The sequence below is a fragment of the Choloepus didactylus genome, chromosome 4 (genome assembly GCF_015220235.1).
Source record: "Choloepus didactylus isolate mChoDid1 chromosome 4, mChoDid1.pri, whole genome shotgun sequence".
In the NCBI taxonomy this organism is placed as follows: domain Eukaryota; kingdom Metazoa; phylum Chordata; class Mammalia; order Pilosa; family Megalonychidae; genus Choloepus; species Choloepus didactylus.
In genome coordinates, this window is record NC_051310.1 from 44,250,774 (window position 1) to 44,270,094 (window position 19,321).

At 35.5% G+C, this 19,321-nt stretch overlaps 1 protein-coding gene across 7 annotated transcripts in view; it reads right to left on the reverse strand.

Annotated features, from left to right (window-relative positions):
* Nucleotides 1-19,321, reverse strand: part of GPHN (gephyrin) — a 784,704-nt gene that overhangs the window by 184,360 nt on the left and 581,023 nt on the right. For all 7 annotated transcript variants that reach the window (XM_037832495.1, XM_037832502.1, XM_037832496.1 and 4 more), the window contains one exon: nucleotides 5,078-5,120. In XM_037832495.1, the coding sequence (XP_037688423.1) occupies nucleotides 5,078-5,120 (43 nt within the window). The remainder of the gene's footprint in view (nucleotides 1-5,077; nucleotides 5,121-19,321) is intronic.

Consider the following 19,321-nt stretch of genomic DNA (forward strand, 5'->3'; position numbering starts at 1 on the left):
GCACCATTTCACATTCCCACCAACAATGCACTAGGACTTCCAATTTCTCCACATTCTCTCAACACTGATTATTTTCCATTCTTTCAATAAAAGCCATCCTTGTGGGTGTGAAGTGGTATCTCATTGTGGTTTTAATTTGCATTTTACTAATGGCTAATGATGTCGAGCAGCGTCTTTTCATACATTTATTGGCCACTTGTATATCTTCTTTGAAGAAATGTCTATTCAAGTCCTTTTCCCATTTTTAGTTTTGGGTTGTCTTTTTGTTGTTGCATTTTAGGAGCTCTATATATTCTGAATATTAAACCCTTATCTGATATACAGTTCAAAACTATTTTCTCCCATTCTTTTCACTGTCTCGATAATTTCCTCCATTGCATAAAAGTTTTAAATTTTAATGCAATCAAATTTATTTTTTTTTTTTCTTTTGTTGCTTATACTTTCGGTGTCATATCTAGGAATCCATTGCCAAATCCAAGGTCATGAAGAGTTTCTAGTTTAACTCTTACATTTAGGTCTTGATTCATTTTCTGTTGATTTTGGTGTATGTTATGAGGTAGGGGTTCAAATTCATTCTTTTACATGTGGATATCCAGTTTTCTCAACACCATTTGTTAAAGGAACTACTATTTCCTCACTGCATGTACTTTGCACCCTTGTCAAAAATCAATGTCCATAGGTGTGTAGGCCTATTTCTGAACTTTCAGTTCTGTTCCACAGATTTATTTGTCCATCTTGTGCCACTACCATGCTATTTTGATTACTGTTGTTTGTAATAGAATTTGAAATTGGGAAGTGTGAGTCCTTCAACTTCTTCTTTTTCAAGATTGTTTTGGCTATTTGGGATCTCTTGAAGTTCCATATAAATTTGAGGATTGGCTCTTCCATTTCAGCAAAAAGGGGTGCTGGAATTTTGATAGGGACTGCATTGAATCTGTAGATTGCTTAGGTACAATTGACATATTAACAATTTTATCTCTTCCAATCCATAAACATTGGATATCTTGCCATTTATTTAGGTCTTCTTTAATTTCTCTCAGCAGTGTTTTGTAGTTTTCAGTGTATTAGTCTTTCATATCTTTAGTTAAGTTTACTCCTACATATTTTATTCTTTTAGATGCTATTGTAAATGGAATTGCTTTCTTAATTTCTTCTTTAGATTGGAATTGTTAGTGCATAGGAACACAATTGCTTTCGTCTGTTGATCTTGTACCCCACCATTTTGCTGAATTCATTGATTAGCTCTAGTAATTTTCTTGTGGATTCCTTTGGGTTTTCTATATATATCAGATCATGTTGTTTATAAAGAGAAATAGTTTTACTTCTTCCTTTCCAATTTAGATACCTTTTATTTCTTTTTCTTGCCTACTTGCTCTGGTTAGAAACTTTAGAACAGTATTATGTAGCAGTGGTGAAAGCAGGAATTCTTATCTTGTTTCTGATCTTAAGGGGAAAGTTTTAAGTCTTTCACCATTGAGTATTATGTTAACTGTGGGTTTTTCATAAATCGACTTTATCATGCTCACAATGTTCCTTTCTATTCCTATTTTTTTAGGAGTGTTTTTATGAAGAAAAGGTGATGGATTTTGTCCAATGCCTTTTCTGTATATAATAAGATAATCATGCATTTTTGTCTTCATTCTCTTCATGCAGTGTATCACATTGATTGATTTTTGTATGTTGCACCGCTTTTCCATTCTCCTCACTTTTGGGTATGAGGGTTGAGATGTGTGATCTTTACAGTCCTAAATGTTCCTGTGCAGCTGCTAGCCCATCAAATGATTTAATAAATGATCATCCAATAAAAAGAACAGGAAGACTTGACGCTTATGAAAGTTATCCTCCAGACACTTGATATATGATTGTGATACCTCAAATAAGGGGAAGGTCAGGATTGAGCACATCACCAAATATTAATGGTCTATTTTTTCAGCCCAGATTGAAGAAAGATGAGGAGAAACATGAAACCTAAAACCATCTATAACTACACAGCTTGCTGCCCTCATTAGCACAATGTAATTATTCCACTGTCTTTATTAACACAACTTTACTATTCCAGAAAACTCTTCTCTGGAAAGTAAAAGTTCAAATAACTTTATTGTTCCTTCCAGAAACTTCTGGAAGGAGCCATCAGTTCTTAATAGAAAATATCAAAAGACAGTTTACACACCAAGACTATTGGAACCTCTTGCCTCAAATTCCTTGCCTTGCTTTGTCTATCAACCCTAAAGAATTATATAACAATACTTATCCAATTCTAATCAAGTCCCCACATTAAAAGATGTGCTTTAAACCACCTTCAAAATCTCATAAATATTACAACTTTGCCCTTCCCTTTCTGAGACTATGACTCTGAAATTAAGACTCTATTAAGGTAGCATTCTTTGTTATAGTAAGAATAAACTCAGCTTTGTTATCAGCAGGTTGTTTAGGTGATATTTCTGAGGAGCCAGCATTCAACAAGGGTTACAAATTCCATGGACAGTCTTTGACAAACTCTATTAATTTCTAACATCTTTTTCTTAGATCCATTAATCTTTTGTTTTGATACTTGTTAATATGTTAAAATAAGTTGATTGTAGTTTTCTTTATGTTGGGTAAAAAAAGATTTTTTATGTTAATTAATATTTTCTTGAGGACAGTTCATTCAGTAAGTAAATGAAAAAGATCAGCGTGGAAGGAACAGTAGGTATACAAGAAGGATTAGTCACAATGTCTGGGGGGAATTCCTTCACAGAGGAGATGATATTGAACTGAGACTTGAAGGGTAAGTAAGAGTTTTCTAGAAAAACAAAAGCTGTATATTTTATGCAGGGGGCAGAGGAGAGAGGGCCAAAGGAAAAGAGGCAGAATATAGCGTTGAGAAAATGGGGAACTGTCAATAGGTTCTAAATCACTGCCATTTGGCACTTGTATATTCCCTTGCACATGGCAAGGGAAGAAAAAGGGAGATAAAAGTAGTCTAAATAAACAATAGGATATTGAAATTAAGAAGTTCGGAAGTAGAACAGCTGAGGTAATGAGAGGGTTCTGGGTGTGCCCATGGGCATGAGTATGAGTTACTAAATTGATGTTAAGAGGAAAGACCATAAATTTATAGAAGTCACAGAATTATGAGGTAACAGTATTGGATAGGCTATCTACATGGTTCTAAATGACTATATGGATCATCTACATGACTATTTCATCCTAAGAAAATATGATCAGCAAAACCTGCATCATTATGATGGCCATTCAAATTGAAAAACAGCCAACAAGCAAGTAAGAGCATAACTGAAATGAAACAGTCTTAACACAAAGATCCATGATAGAAGTGAAAGAAGGTTCAAAGGAAGATGTTCTCAGTAACAAACTATTTTTGTTCCTAATCACCATGATCATTGTCAGTGACCCACAATTATTTCAGGATCAATAATAAATGGAAATTATTTATATAGTATTGATCACAAAATGTCACTAATATTTTAAGTTCATTAACATTCAATCATCACTCTCCTGACCATTAAGTTTCTCAGCCTAGGTCTCCGTGAGTGTCGGGGATTGAGTCATGTCCTCCACAAAAAGCATCTTCAGTTACCAATCCCTGGTCCTGTGGGTGTGAACCTATTTGTAAATGGGATCTTTGAAGATGTTATTAGTTAGGGTGTGCCCAAAAGGAATGAGGGTGGGCCTTAATTCAATATAGCTGAAGTCCTTATAACAAAGGAAGTTAGACATGAAAGGAAAAGCCACAGAAGAAGCAAGAAGATGCAGTCAATGGAACCCAGAAGAGAAAGGGGATAACATGGCCATGCGCATTGCCATGTGATGGAAAAGCCAAGGAATCCCAAAGATTGCTGGCCATTCAGAAGATACCAGTCCTGGCAGGAAGCAAATCTTCTAGTTTCCGAAATTGTGAGCCAATAAATTCCTGTTGTTAAGCCATCCTATTGTATGGTGTTCGTTTTAGCAGCTAGGAAGCTAATATAGTGAGGAATTACAGAAGAACTTTACATCTCTTATTACTGAAGAGCCTCCCTCAAATCAACATGTCTGTCAAATGTTGTAGAAACTCATGCAAGTATGCAAGGTAAATATGCCTGTTTGCATTATTTATAAATAACTCTGATAAAATATAATGTGTTTGCCCATCAACTCAAGAGTTTCTAGCTAAGGTAACAGATACACAGTCCATTAATGGGAAAAATTTATATTAAAAATGTAAACTAAAACATGAATTTTGACCTATTTGAAGTTTTCCAATTACTATTTTGATTGTTAATTAATACATTCTATTGGAAATATAAACCATCCCATTTACTAAAACTCTCTGTGGTGTGGGGGTATCCAGTAGACCAATTTCACTATATTCCATCTGTATTTCTTTTCTTGAGAAAGATTAGGAAGAAAATGGCATGATGATAGCAGTGGCTATTAAATGATATAGAACAATAATAAAATAATTAGCATTTATACAGCAACTTTCAATTAGGATCCTAAAACTCTTAAGGTACAATTTTCACTGTCATATCATTTCAAGGATACAGGTGAGAAAAAGATATCCATAGTTCTCTTTTATAAGATATGAAAATGAGTAATATACAATGTTAAATGACTTCCAACTTACTGATTATTAGTGATCACACCAAAATATAAAATAAAGGGTTCTTCATCCTTGTTTTAGGGCAGTATATTTTAAAATACACTGTCTGCAAAGGAAGGAATTCATATTCACAAAACAACTGTGATGTAATCTCTTAGGAGTCACAATTCCTTATTTATTTATTTATTTATTTTTTTCTTTTGGTTAGATTCCTTTAATGGATTTATATTGTTGGAAACGGGGCAATTAAAGAGGGATTGTCATCTTAGAGTCACAGTGACTATTAGAAGTACTGTCAAAGTTTGCTTTCAGCCTGTAAAACAACTGGAATAAGGGAATTATTCATTAATATATTTATACTAATATTTTTAGAAAGTGAAAGTCCTAATATTCATATTCTTAATATAAAGTTTCCCCATTGTCCCTCTTCATTCTCCTTCCTATTACATCACAAGGTCTAATTCAGCAGACCACCTGAAATGATGTAATACTTACTGGCTCTGAGAATATTCTCCTTGCTGCTGCACCTGGACTGGACCTGCAGAGAGAGCATAAACTCAGTAATTTAGGGCTCATAACATGGATAGCCAGATATGCATATTTAATGGGCAAGCTCCTGAGGTCTAGAAGCAGAGGCTTTATATATCTCAGATATTAAAACTGTTAGTCAAAAATTCTCGTCTCATATTTTTAATTTCTCCATTACCTACTTAAAAGAAAGAGCTAACTGATTTCCAGAAAAAAAAATTGGAGGAACAATATTGCAAATTAGACAGAAGTAAAACCGAAGGCAGATTTATTGATGTGTATTTGAAATCCACAGTTGGAAAAAAATTTAAGTTACTGTATATTCAGTTGTGAACACATATCTTATCTTTCACTTTAAGGCACCTCTTGACTGGAACAACTCAAACAATAAATTTATACCCAAATATTTCCATGTATTAATTTTAAGTATATATATTAATGAATGGAAAATAGAAATCCTCTTATATATAATATTTACCTTGTATTCTACTAACCTTTGTTGTTTATTGACTATAGTATTTAAATAGTTATTTATTAATTATAATAAATGATTATATTTATATTATTGGTTAATACTTATATTTATATTATTGGTTAATACTTCTGTTGGAAATCAATGAAATCAAATTCATTTATTTACTAGTTCTTGAATGTTAGTTTATCAGAAATTCTTATGCTTTGATTCAAATGGTTTATGTCAAAGTAGAATATTCTTTTAAATGTTGCATAACTGTTGAATTCAAGGGTCATGATGGATGGCATTAACACTGTTGCTAATTTCAGAGGAAATTATATTTGGGTTCCACACCTCTTCTTCCCACACTGCAGCAGCTTGCACCATGTGGATATATACAAGACAAATAAATTTCTAAAGCTTAACACAATCTACTTATTGTAATGAAACAACTTATGAAAGGAATGTTGCAACTTAGGGTGGGTTATGGTTGTCCTTCCCTGAAAAAAACAATTGTTAATGTTTAGAGAAACAATGGTTAAAAAAAATCACAAACACACACACAATGAAACACACACACACACACACACACACACACACACACACACACACACAGGAGGGAAAAATAATTCTAAATGTTGAAGTTATTCTCTTTTGGCCCAGACTGTTTAGTTTTAAATACACTAGAATGGAGAAGCTAAGCTGGAAGATAATGTTCTCATATTCTCTTACTCAGAAGTCTTATTGAAGAACAATTCTGGACCAAATGGGAAAGAAACTGATGATTACTTAAAGAAAACAATACAGGGAGGAAGACATGAGTATGAGGAAAAGAAAAGGAAAAGAGAGGTTTGAGGGAGTGAATATAGATGATAGAAAAGAAAGTGTGGGCCTAAGGAAGGGGACAGTACGTAAATGCAGAATGTTCTGCTATTTTTAATTGAAAATTCATATCAAGAGAGCAAAGATGACTAATGAACTTGCTGCAAAATAAACAAGCAAGTTGGCATACCATGACATGAAAATGAGTTGTAGCTATATCACTATAGCCTTAAAGGAGAAAAGAAACAAACACTAATAGACAAGCTTAATAAAGAGAGAAAATGTGTTTTAAGAAAGTGATTCAAAGAACATAAGAGAAAGCTAAAAAAAGTGAGAGAGATCTGGGAGAGAGAGAATAGGAAAAGAAAGGGGGAAAACGTTGAAAGACAAAAACAGAGTTCAAAGAAGTCAAATGGAAGTCAAGAAAGTCTTCAACAAGATGTAGAAACAGAAGGAGCCCAAACCCATAGCGCAAAGCAACGTTTGCGAATGGAAGGCAACTCCTTTGATCAGTAATAGTTACTCTTAAGTCGTAGCCTCTATTCCTCCAGAGTTCATCTTTAAGCCCCTCCAATCTAGAGTGGAGCTAGTGTATAGATAGAAACAAGAGATTTACAATGAACAGAACAGTTCAGATGAGTAGTTCAAATTGTCTCATAAAATGTTCCAACAGATTTATATATTGTCTAAAAGGAAACGGTGGTGAAGAACTAGCTGGCTTTACCAAAAAAATGAAACCAAACCAAATCAAAAAACAAAACACACTCTCCCCTTCCATAGTTGGAGTAGAAAATTAATAAGAAATTCATTCATGGCATAAATTGAGTAAAGAAACCCAAGTGTTACTTTGTGGCACTTCATTTTAGAACTACATAAACAGCTTTGGAAGAGAAATCTGGATGATGAAAACAATTCGACCCCCAAATCTGAGCATTTATCAAGGTTCATAAATTGCCAACAACAGTATAACCAGTGTTTCCCATTTACTTTACCTTGCTATTTGAACCAGATTTGGGGGAAATTGCTTTTGAAATCAGTGATTATAAGAATTTCTTTACTTTAATAGTCTAGAGCATTAAAAAAATATTGAGGAAAATAATTTTTAAAAAAACTTTGTTTAATATTTATCCATATAGCAAAAGACTCTTTCTCTTGCACCATGAAACTGGTCATCTTTTCAATGTTTACTCTATTTTATAAAATCCCAATATGAAGATTTTACTATAGCTCCATCACAATGTAACGGGAATTACTTGAAAGAATAAAGTTGGGAAACAACTATTCCTCTTGTTCTCACACATATCAACTACAAAGACAGTACCATAAGTCTTTTTCTAGTTTATGGTTTGTTGTTGCTTTTTTCTCTATCTTACCCTGGCTTTGGTCCATAAAAAAAAGGATGTATGAAAAACAAAATAAAACCAAGAATGGGCCTAATACCAAATTTGTGAGAGATTAAAAATGGAAAGTTTTTATCTACTACTTTATTCTATTGGATCACATTATTTTACTATAATTAATATCTGAGTCTTTTGTTGACAAATAATTCCTCTTTAAACTAGAATCAAAACTAAAATAATGGGCAGAAACAGTATATTACATTAAAATCAATGGAGGAAATGAAAAATACAAGAGAATTGCTGAAAATATGGTATTCATTTACTAATCAAGATTGCTTTGAGACAGCAAATAATTTATTTCAACAGGTGTTTACATATGTGATATAATTTTGTTGAAGATCACATTGTTCATTAAGAAATCTTAAGACATGAAACAGAAAATGAAAGGAGAGCACATATTAAATGGTAAGAAAAAAAAAGTGACAATGCCTTAAAAAAAAAGCTGAGAAGATTTTAACAAACAACCACAATCTTTAGATACAGTTAGAGAAGTGACTTACCTTATGCTTAGGTCATAAAAAGAATAGCAGTGTTTAAAGTCAGCTCTTCATTATGGGAGGTACAATTGAAAGCCATAGGTTATAATAACATGAATTGCTACACAGAAATGAAGACTTTTTCAGCCCAACATGAAAAGCTAACTCTCATGAGAGAACATTTCAACTTATGTTTAATGCAACATGAAGAACAATTAAGGGTGCTAACATCAAACTACATGAATCTCACACCAATAAGTGAGAGAAAGCTCCGTTTCTCAGAAACACAGAAGATTTAATCTGTGATCATAATTTGTGAAACATAAGGGGAGGCACATCACTCTAACATTGAAAGATGCATGCATAATGTATAACCATCTACGGATTTCCCCACACTCGTACACACACAGGTCCACTAAGATACGGGGAAAGAATGTAGTGCCAAGCTGTAATGAAGAAAGCAGGACACATGGAAGCACAGCAGTGGTCATGTGATTTGAGAGGTTTTCTTCCCTTAAACCATCCCATCACCATGCTTATTTTAAAGAAGCCAGGAAAAGACCCCTTTTCAATGCTGCAGTAGCTGCGAGCCCCCAGCTTGAAGCTAGTGTGTAGAATTTTTTTCACCGTTCCCTGCGATGTCAGGGGCTCTCCATTGGAAGCCAGATACGTAACACCAGTTAGTGGAGTACAAATGGAAAAAACAAACATCCTTTCCCTTCTGCATTTCACAGAAGTGAGGGAGGAGAAAAACAAATAAAATAAAACCCATTTTAAGAATAGATTCATAACAATATAAGGATGTATAAATATTAAAATCGTGATTACGTTTGATTGCAGGTTAACACAACTCAGGTTTCATAAAAACTGCCTCTATTTTGCTGCTCACCAGGCTAGATGCATGGAATAAATCTACACAACATGGTTTATAATGAAAAATTCTGAGTGATTGGTCAGATGGGGTCATAGTCAAGAATGAAAGAAGTCATCTCTGATGGAGATTAAGAAAGACCTATCTACCTACTTTTAGTATGATTTTACTGGCCAGTAGTCACATTTTAAACCCCAAATTAAGCTTCTGTAGGTCTACTTACTTATGTAATTTGAGAAGTTCTATGGCAATGGTGTGGAAAGATCCAATTTAAATTTTATTCCTTTTACATTTTTTAAAGTAAATGACAAAAAAGGCTATTTAGAAACTGTTTCTAAGTTTTCTATATACTTTTCTCTACTTGAAACAAAATTTATCTTAATATAGGCTGTTCCTGGCCAAAATACGGTCATATCAGCTCATTAGAAAAAAATGTCAACTTTGTTTTTCTGTTATAGATAACAGTGGTTAACCTCATCTGTTTTATTCTTTTTGTATGTTATGAACTTTTATTCATGTGTGGCATCCCAATTTAGTTAGCAGATCTGTAATTGTTCAAAGGGCTAGGGGTCATTTACTTCTAATACATTACTATTTTCTCTGGCTCATCTTCTTAGCAGGCAGAATCTATTGACCTTCCCTTTAGCACAGCATAAACTTAGTTTACTCATTGGAAAAATAGACTGTTGTGGGGCTCAAAGAAGATAATGCATCTACCAGTGCTTTTTGAAGTTATAAAGGTCAGAACAAATATCAATAGTTGTTATGATCAATGGAGACACTGACAGCTGTGATATAACTCTGTATTACAGACTCTCCTTATTGTAACTTCCTTATCAACTTAAAATGGAGACAAGCTCTTGTTTTTGACCCAAAGAGGCAAAAAAAAAAAAAAAAAGAAAGAGAAATGCCATGAACAGTTATGTTTTCAATAGGGACTGACTAGAACCTTTTAGAAATATCATATTCATATAGCCATATGTACTGGTAGGAATGCAAACCATATGGATCTAAGGCATGAAGCACAGTCTGAACTAGCTCTTCCAGAATATCTTGTACTCTTGAGCTTCTGGGACTGGACAAGTTATTTCATGTCTCTGGAATATCCTATAGCTATTTTAAGATTCAAATATATTACTTGCCCTTTAAGACCCAGCCTAAATTGTACCAGTTGCAAAGAATATTTTCCAAGTTCCTCAAACAGAAATAATTTCTTCTTTCCCTAAACTATTTCCTAAAACAGCATTGAGATATAACTTACCTATCACAATATTCACTCATTTTAAGTATACAGTTTGATGAATTTTATCAACTTGTATGGTCTGTAACCATCACCACAAACAAGTTATATGTTTCCCTAAATTCTTAAAGCATCTTATTTGAACCTCTAGTATAGGACTTACTATAGTTAATCATATTCCAATTATTGAAATAGGTCCCTAAAGAGACTGCAGGTTCTTGAAGGGAAAGGACCATGTCTTTTATTCTCTTTATAGCTCCCACTATGTCAAATGTAATGCTTTGTATAGACATTTGCCAAATATGAATTTCTTTTTATTTCTTAGTAATTATTATTCTTTTCAATATCAGCAGATCAAACTTTATTTTTGATATTTTAAGTAGGATCACAGCCATTCCTGCACTATGCAAAACTATTTTATCAGGTTTAAAATGATTTTTATTTGGACCCTGCTAGTATATATGAGACATAGTAATGAAAAGTATGTGGTTTATAGCTAAGAAATATCTCAGTACCCTACAGAATGATCTCAAATATTTAGAAAACACATTACTGTAAATATTACTTAAGTACTATCAAATGATGACATTTGGAGTCCAACAAAGTTTTTTCTATACCAAGAGTTTCAGGTCAGGTAAAGAAGATTCCTTATTTTCTAAGACAGCAGGATGTTCTATATGTCATATGATAAGGCCATTAGAATGTCAGATATTATAGAGATTTCTGAGGTATCATAGCCCTTTTTGATTGTCTCTGAAAGAAAAAACTTCTCTGAGTATCACTTGCTTATAAAAATAAAGCATAAGAGGAAAAGATAAAGGGCTCCACTGACATTTACTCAGATTACTTGCTTCTTTTCACCTACCCAGAAACAAAAGGAAAGTAAAGGTTTGATTTAAATAGTATTACGCCAAAAACTCTACAATCTTGGACTCTTAAATTCTATTTCTTTCTCCTCTCACTACTTATGGTAGCTATGGAGAACTGACCTATGAAAGATCTCTTCCCTAATTCCACTCATTCATCACTTTATCTGAATGAATTGGGATGCAAGTATTTGACTCATCTAAACCTAATGACAACTCATTTGTGTTTAATTAGATTTCTGACACCATATCATTTATATTCAGCTGACAAACTCACAGACTTTTGGCTTGTTTATGACATGAAAGGTAGCATGATAAAGGGAATTTTTTTGGAGTCCAATGGTATAGTTTCTGATATCGGCTCTTCTTCCTAGGTGTCTGATCTTGGATGTCACATTTAACATCTTGGAGCTTTAATTTCCTTCATAAAATGGGGCAAAATTAGGCAGGATAACGTACGTGAAAGTGAAAGCTATTATAAATGAAAAAGAGGAATACAAATTTAAGTCATTACTAATATCCCTATGCAGATTTCAAGTCACCTATATTTTATATAGATAGAATCTAAGGCACAACGAGAATAAAGAATTTGCTTCAGATCATGCCATGAACCACTGATTGTGATTAACAATGTATAGGCTAAAGCTTCAGAAAAAAACTGAGTAGCAGTCTATGGTTCGCTCCTCAAGGATTAATCTAATTCTGCATTGTCTGACTTTAGTCAACTCATTTCCCCTCTATAGGTCTTTGTTTCCTCATCTGCAAATTGAGGATATTTCCAGAGGTTCTTAACTGGGGTCCATGGGCCCCAGGAAGAATCTGTGGATAAAAGTCAGGGGTCCATTAATGGGGACAGAGGAAAAAAATACAATCTTTATAGTCACTAATCTAACTAAAATTTATCATTTTCTTTCATTTTGAGCTTAGGCAACACACCACAGTAATATTGGCTGTTACTTTGTTATTGATATCCTAAAATATTGTTTACAGTCACTACTATTTCAAATTATAGTGATATTAAACCTACTACTAGATTTCATTATTTAATGTATTTAAAAAGAGGCACATTTTATATCACAACTGGTTTTTAAAAATATTTTGAAAATGATTTCAATTGAATTGGTTTTCTTTGTAATACTATGTATTTTACATTAAACATTTAAAAATATTTTTCTGAAAAGAAGTCTGTAGGCTTTGCCAGAGTACCAGATGGGTTCACAGCACAAAAAAGTTTAAAAACCTCAGCATTAGATAATTTTCAAGCTGCTTCTTATCTCTAGGATTTTGTGTTTCTAAGAAACCTTCCTCTCCTCCATCTGCTGCCCTTTATCAAATCATATACTATAGGAATCACCCTTTTATTTTGGAAAGAAATTATATAAATAGACACTCAATTAACCAATTGCCCTTTTAACAGACCATCTAAAAAACAAAAAAAGGAACAGGATTATTCAAAAAGTTATAAAAACCTCAGAATTAAAAAAAATTCTGCCTCACTAGCTCTTTTCCCACTGGTATAGATGATTAATTAAAAGGAATAATTGTTTACGAGTCATTATATTTACAATCCTCTAACCAAGTTGTACTTCCGTATACATACACATGTGTGTTTGAGTGTGTATCTGTTAACTAAATATTCTTTGAACTTTTAGCCATCTCTGCACACAGATTGAGAATTGAGCAACGCTATGTTCCCTATTATCTATAATATAAGCCCTTGTAGGCACATGGACAATATTTATAAGCAATGCAATTAAAATTTTTTTCCAAGGTACAATTATTAAATGGTTTCTCATTATTATATGAATTATAATTGTCTTCAATATCAATGAACTTTTTAAAGTCTTAGATAAATATGAAAAATTCTTCTTTTTCAGTATTAACCTCTTCTAAAAGAAGTTGGAACTTGGCAAGATACCTTGCTGGTGAAGTAAATTATAATTCTCATTGAAAATCAAAAGCTTATTTAAACTCTTTCAGAGGGAACTTGGTGAGTTCCTTGTGCACTTTCAAAGAGAACACTATAATCTGTAGAACATATCTAATAATAGAATTATCATAAGATTCAAGGAAATTTAATTTAGTCATCAATGGTGAATCTTCTGAAGATTCAATTTAAAGCTTTAACTCTAAACTAAGCCTCTCTTAATGACCTCTAGAAAATATGAAAACCCCAGGATGGTCTCCAATTGGTACACAGACTATTTTTGATTTGGTGATTGTTCTGAGAATTTTAATGTTGATCATGATACATGAAGGAAAACATTCTATCCAATTATATAATGTATTACAAAAGTAAATAAAATCTTTTTTTTGGATTAGTAGTTATTTTGGATTATTCATTACACCATTTCCCAAACTTCAGATGAATATTTGATTATTTTATAATTTTTATCTTCTTCATTCTAGAGGCAGGATCATTACTGGTTTAGATTACACAGTAAAGTAGTAATGAACTTAGCCCTATTGACCTCCAAATTCAGTTCTGTTGGACACTAGCAGATAATCCTATCTTTCTAACCCACCAATGGCAATCGTTACATTCATCATCAGACCTAGAATTTTCATTGCCCTTTTGTTCTAGACTACTCCTCTTAACATTGAGAACCACTGAGAATAGTAATGTGAACGTAAGAGCACAAGGAAAACTAGTATAATGAAAGGCAGTTTGGGAATAAATACTCTGGAGTCACAGTGTCTGGATTTGAATCTCAGCTCTATCATTATTATCTGTGTTAACACTGTGTAAATCATAATCTCTCTCTATATGTTCATATCCCTATGTATAAAATGAAGATAATAACGATAACTGTCTCATAGGGTTCTTCTGAAGAAAATGGGATAATATATGTAAAGTGCTTGTTTAGAAGAGTACCTGACTTAGAGTGAACAATATATGAGGGTTTGCTATTAATATTTTTGTTGTTACTATAATCATTCTTTTGTTTGGATGGAATTATGGACTTGTAATAAAGAATGCCAACTAATTTCTTTTGTGATTTTAACCACTCTCACAATTAAGTTCAAGCAAGATTAGTTAAGTATTTGAATAGAAAGTTCTCAAGAAATACTGATAAATTATATGAAATAGAGCCTAAGGGATAAATACAGTCAGCAATATAAAAACCTGTACTCTTGAACATTTGTAATTAGTATATATTTTCTGTAACTTCTAGAAAAAGGTCACATTCATTTTCTTTAAATATGAGTTTGGAAACAATACTGAGTTTCTGATTAGATTTCCAATATTCCTTGGCTTTCATTTTCAAATTTCCATCATATCACTTATCCATTCATTAGAAACTACACTTCTACTGAATGTAATATATTATGTAAGTAAGTAGCTGTATTGTTTTCCTTTCTAGTTCAAAGACTGTTATATTTCAGTATCAGTTGATGAAGTTTGACTTTTATTTCTCTGAATGCTTAACTAGCATTCATAGGCATACCAAAGATGTATAAAGGCAAAGGTATGTCTTTACTGTATTAATAAACAAGTAATGATTTAGAAAATGCCTAGGAAGTTCCTTTGAGGTGTAGCAATAAGAGATAAACTTTCTGAAGTCTTCTATCAAAACCATGTGTGGTGTATGTTATGTTGCTAATCAATTCTCCCATGAACTAAGTAAAGAGATAACAGATATTGTTTGATACTATTGTTAGACTTGTGTTTACCACATATAAGTCCTTTCCAAAACTTTCTCTGAATGCTCAAGTTTTCAGTGTGTGGCTAAATCAACCGGAAAAGCAGAAAACCCCCTGCCGGTGAAACTGAATTTACAGAGAAGGGCTAACTGTTATGGGTTAATTTTTTTAAAAGGACTCTCCTATGATATAAAATGGACTTGTGCTAAATATTTTATCTAAAAAGTATTAGATAATGAGAGAACAAGTAAGATGCTTCAATTGGTTCAAAAGACAATTTTAAAAAAACACACATAAAAACGTTGAAATGAATTTTCAGATAGATCAAAATTGGTCAGTGATGGTGCAGAAATCAACTGCATCTCCATATAGGCACAATCTGTATTTCTGTGAACTAGGATCATTTGTATTAGTATTGGTATACTACAATGTACAGTGCTGTAAAATATTCAGACATGAAAGGCAGAGATAACCCAGGAGTGTCCTACTCAGGAAAGCCACAAACCTTTTATGTACATTTCAGTGTTTCACAATTTTACTTGGCAACCTCATGGCTTGGGAGCACCCACTAACATAAGTGACATATGGTAACTGAATTTCAGTTTATTTTTGAGAGTTTGTTCCATAGTGTATTCCTTTGATTTCTAGAAGTGTATATAATACCTACTATAGTCACTTTAAGTGGACTGCAGTGGTTTTTACTGTAATAGTAAAATAGTAGTTTATCATATTGAAAAAAAGGAATAAATTTCTATGAAACATACATTGTTTCTTTTAAAATTTGACTTAAAATATAACTTCTAAGGCTTAATACACAATAAATGTTTGTAGTTCTCCCTTTCTCAAGTCCATTGAAAACCCAGTTTTGATATTAACCTTATCTTGGCAAGATTCAATCATATAAAAGCCCTAAGGGAAAGAGAAAAAAGTATAAAAATCAAGAATTGCAATGTGATTTAATATATTATAATATATTAGAAATATTTGGTCCTTGGATTACTATATAATTTAGGCATTACCTTTCCTGGATGAAATTTCATATTTTGCTTTTATTTTTTAAAAAGGAAAAAGCTTAATTATTCCAGGTAGGAAAAGGTTTGAAGAAGAAGGGACATTATTTCTTAAAACATTGCTAAGTTTAGGTTTATAGGTACTTTGAGTTAATTCAGTTCACTTTAATAACACAGCAAAAGTTACATTTTATCTATTCAAATTACTGGTTCTACTCCTTCATACTAGTGTAAGTTCACATTCATATAACTCATTCCCAGGGTTAACAGGACAGGTAAGATTATTTTAGATTTGTGTCAAGTTTTTTCTCAATAGGCCCTATACTATAGGTACGGGCACTCGTGCTAATTTGATCTCATTAAGCTAGAGACTTCCGTGAATGTAATGAATATTTCTGTAAGTAGACAAAAGGTAGAAAGTTATATGAGATATAGGACCTAGCTAAATTACTTAACTTTTCAAGCATTAGTTCGCATATCTACAAAAATAAGGATAAGATACTATTCATTTGTTGAACATATTCATTTGTTGAACATATGCAATGCCACGTTCTGATATAGGTGCAGGGGGTAAAACATGAAGAAGATTGGCAAAAAATCCATGTTCCCTTAGAGCTTATGTTCTAACAGAAGTATACAGATAAACACTTAAACTAACAAGTAAGTAAATAAGATAGTTTCAGATAGCAGTAAATGTTATATAGAAAATGAAGCACAGTAATGGAATTAAAAAGTGTCTAGTAATAGGGTATAGCTATTTTAGACAGATTGGATAAGGAAGACTTCTCTGAATAGGTGTCATGTGAGTTAAAAACCTGAGACAGCCAGATGGAGATCAAGAAGAGCTTTCCAGGCTTAGGGAATAGCTAGCGGAGCAAAGGCTCAAAGGCTTTGTTGAATTCTTACCTCATACGACTGTTTTGAGAATTAAACTAATGCAAGTAAATAAAGTGTTTGGTACTAGATATGATATGTAGTAAAGGATAAATAAGTCTTACCTGTGATGATAATAATGGGGATGAGAATGATGATGGCTATGATAACTGTACAAACTACCAAAACCCAAGTACTAGAAATACCCTTCTCAGTCTCTCTCCTAGCCTGGAACAGTTCACAACTTCTTCCACATCAAAGACATACTGACCAGTAAACCGGTCAAAAGGGCAAAAGATTGGCAATGAAAGGAGACATAGTAGGTATTCAGACTTAGAATTCCAGCAAAATGGTGTGGAAAGCCGCCTCCCGAATCGGGCCTAGCGTATGCGCTGCAGCCTGCTCTAGAGTTACCCCCGCCCATCGAGTGAGCCAAGATGGCGCCTGCATCCTGTTTCCGCATAGTGACGCATGTATCCGCCACCCGCTCCTACCAATCGAAATCCTGTATACGCGATACTAGCCTAGAAGCTTATTGGTTGTTAATTGTGTATAAAAGGTCTTACCCGGACGGGGTAGGGTGAGACAGCCCACAAGGAGCCGTGCCTGACGGCCACATCGAGGCTGCTCTCCCACGAGGCGCCGTGCCCCGTGTGGGAACCAGTAACACAGAATGTTCATCTAGCTGCAGTAAAGGGCTTGCTTTCACAACTGCCGTGTGGTTCGAGTCGTGATTCATGACCAGGTTAGTTCGCGCAGTCTGCATCTCTCTCTCTCCTTCCCTGTTTCCCCTCGCCGGCCGGGAACCGGGGACCGAGCGGGGCAGCGCCGGACAAGTGGTGGCCCGTACAGGGAAGCTCCTCCTCCTGCCTCGCTCTCGACGGTCCCTCTGTGAGGAGAGCAGCGCTGCGCGTCGAGCTTACGGCAGACTTCCCGCGCCTGATCAACGCGAGAAGGTGAGTGCGTCTTATTACATGATAGTTAGGGCCCGTGGGTTTTCAGGTGACCCCGGGGGACTCGGAAGAGCTCTCCGAGTGACTGAAGTATAGTGCCGACTGCAATCATGGGGCAGTCCGGAAGTTCACCTCTCTTAGCTCCCTTAAAGAACCTTTTGAAACAACGGGGTATCTCGGTCAGGAAAAGCTCCCTTCAGCGTTTTCTTGATGATGTTGATACTTTTGCCCCTTGGTTTGCCTGCACCGGCAGCCTTAGCCTACCCTCTTGGATGAAGCTCGGTCGCGACATAGACCGAGCGCGCCAGACGGGCGTGTGTATGGACCCGATTCTAGTACCCATATGGGAGACCGTCCGTGCGGTCCTTGAACTAGAATCGGCCACCGGCCTAAGCCCGTCCTCTGTCTTGCAAGAAGCACGGTGCGCGCTCCAAGAAACCCAGTCAGTTTCGTCAGCGGACGGCTCCTGTAAGGGCAAACCGCCGGAGTCCAGTGACTCTGACTCAGAGTCAGATAGCGATACTGACGAGAAGGCGGAAGCATCCCCGCTAATTGAGTGGGAGGAGCCTCCCGCCACACCCGTGCGGCCTTCCGCCCCGCCAATGTCTACCGCTGCACCCCCAGGGACACCCCAGCTCCCAACTGACGCCTTGGGCGGTCCCACCAAAGGACCTCGCCGAGAGCTCCCTCTAGTGGCCATGCCCAGTAAATGTAATTATCCTTTGCTGCCAGACCCGGAAACCCCGATGGGTCGGTCAGGGGAGGGGCAACCTTTGCCGTACCCCCCGCCCGAGTATACAGGCCCTCAGGACCCTTTGCCATTAGGTAGTGGTGGGAGACATTTCTGGAGATGGAACCCTTTCACAACATTTAGACCTTTTGGCATGCTGGGTGGCTACCAGCCACTTGAGCCGCAGCCAGTCTCAGAAATGTACCCGGTTATTATCAATCCCCAAGGTGGCAATCGGCACGAATCATATGATTACAAACTATTGAGGGAATTGAGGCAGGCCGTCCATCAGTATGGCCCCAATGCCCCTTATACCTTGAACATGATCGAGAACCTCTCTGCTCTAAATCATACACCCGCAGATATTTTTCAGCTAGCCCGTGCTTGCTTGCCGTCAGGCCGATTCATAGATTGGAAAGCATGGTTTGAGGAGTTAGCTGAAGAGCAGGCCGCAAGGAATGCGGCGGGGAGACGTGGCGGGTGGAATGCTGACATGCTGTTGGGGAGAGGCGCCCATGCCCAGAACCAAACGGGTTTCCCCCAAAAAAGTCCTAGAGCACTATCCTACAGCGGTTGCAGACTTGGCCCTAGAATGCATTAAAAGGGCTGTGCAGCATTTCGGTCAGCAGCCCAAAAATCTCAGGGTGCCTTATTCTTCCCAGCAGCTTGAGATACTCACCGGATGCATAGATCAATGGGCCATTCTCCGGTGTACATTTCTTGGTCCCATTAACAATCAGTTCCCTAAGGCTCCTCTCTTGCAGTTTGTCACCCGGCACCCAGTGATTTTTCCCAAAGTAACCTCTCCTAGGCCACTAGCAGGCGCCCCCACCGTATACACGGACGGCTCCAGCTCTGGAACAGGGGCGTA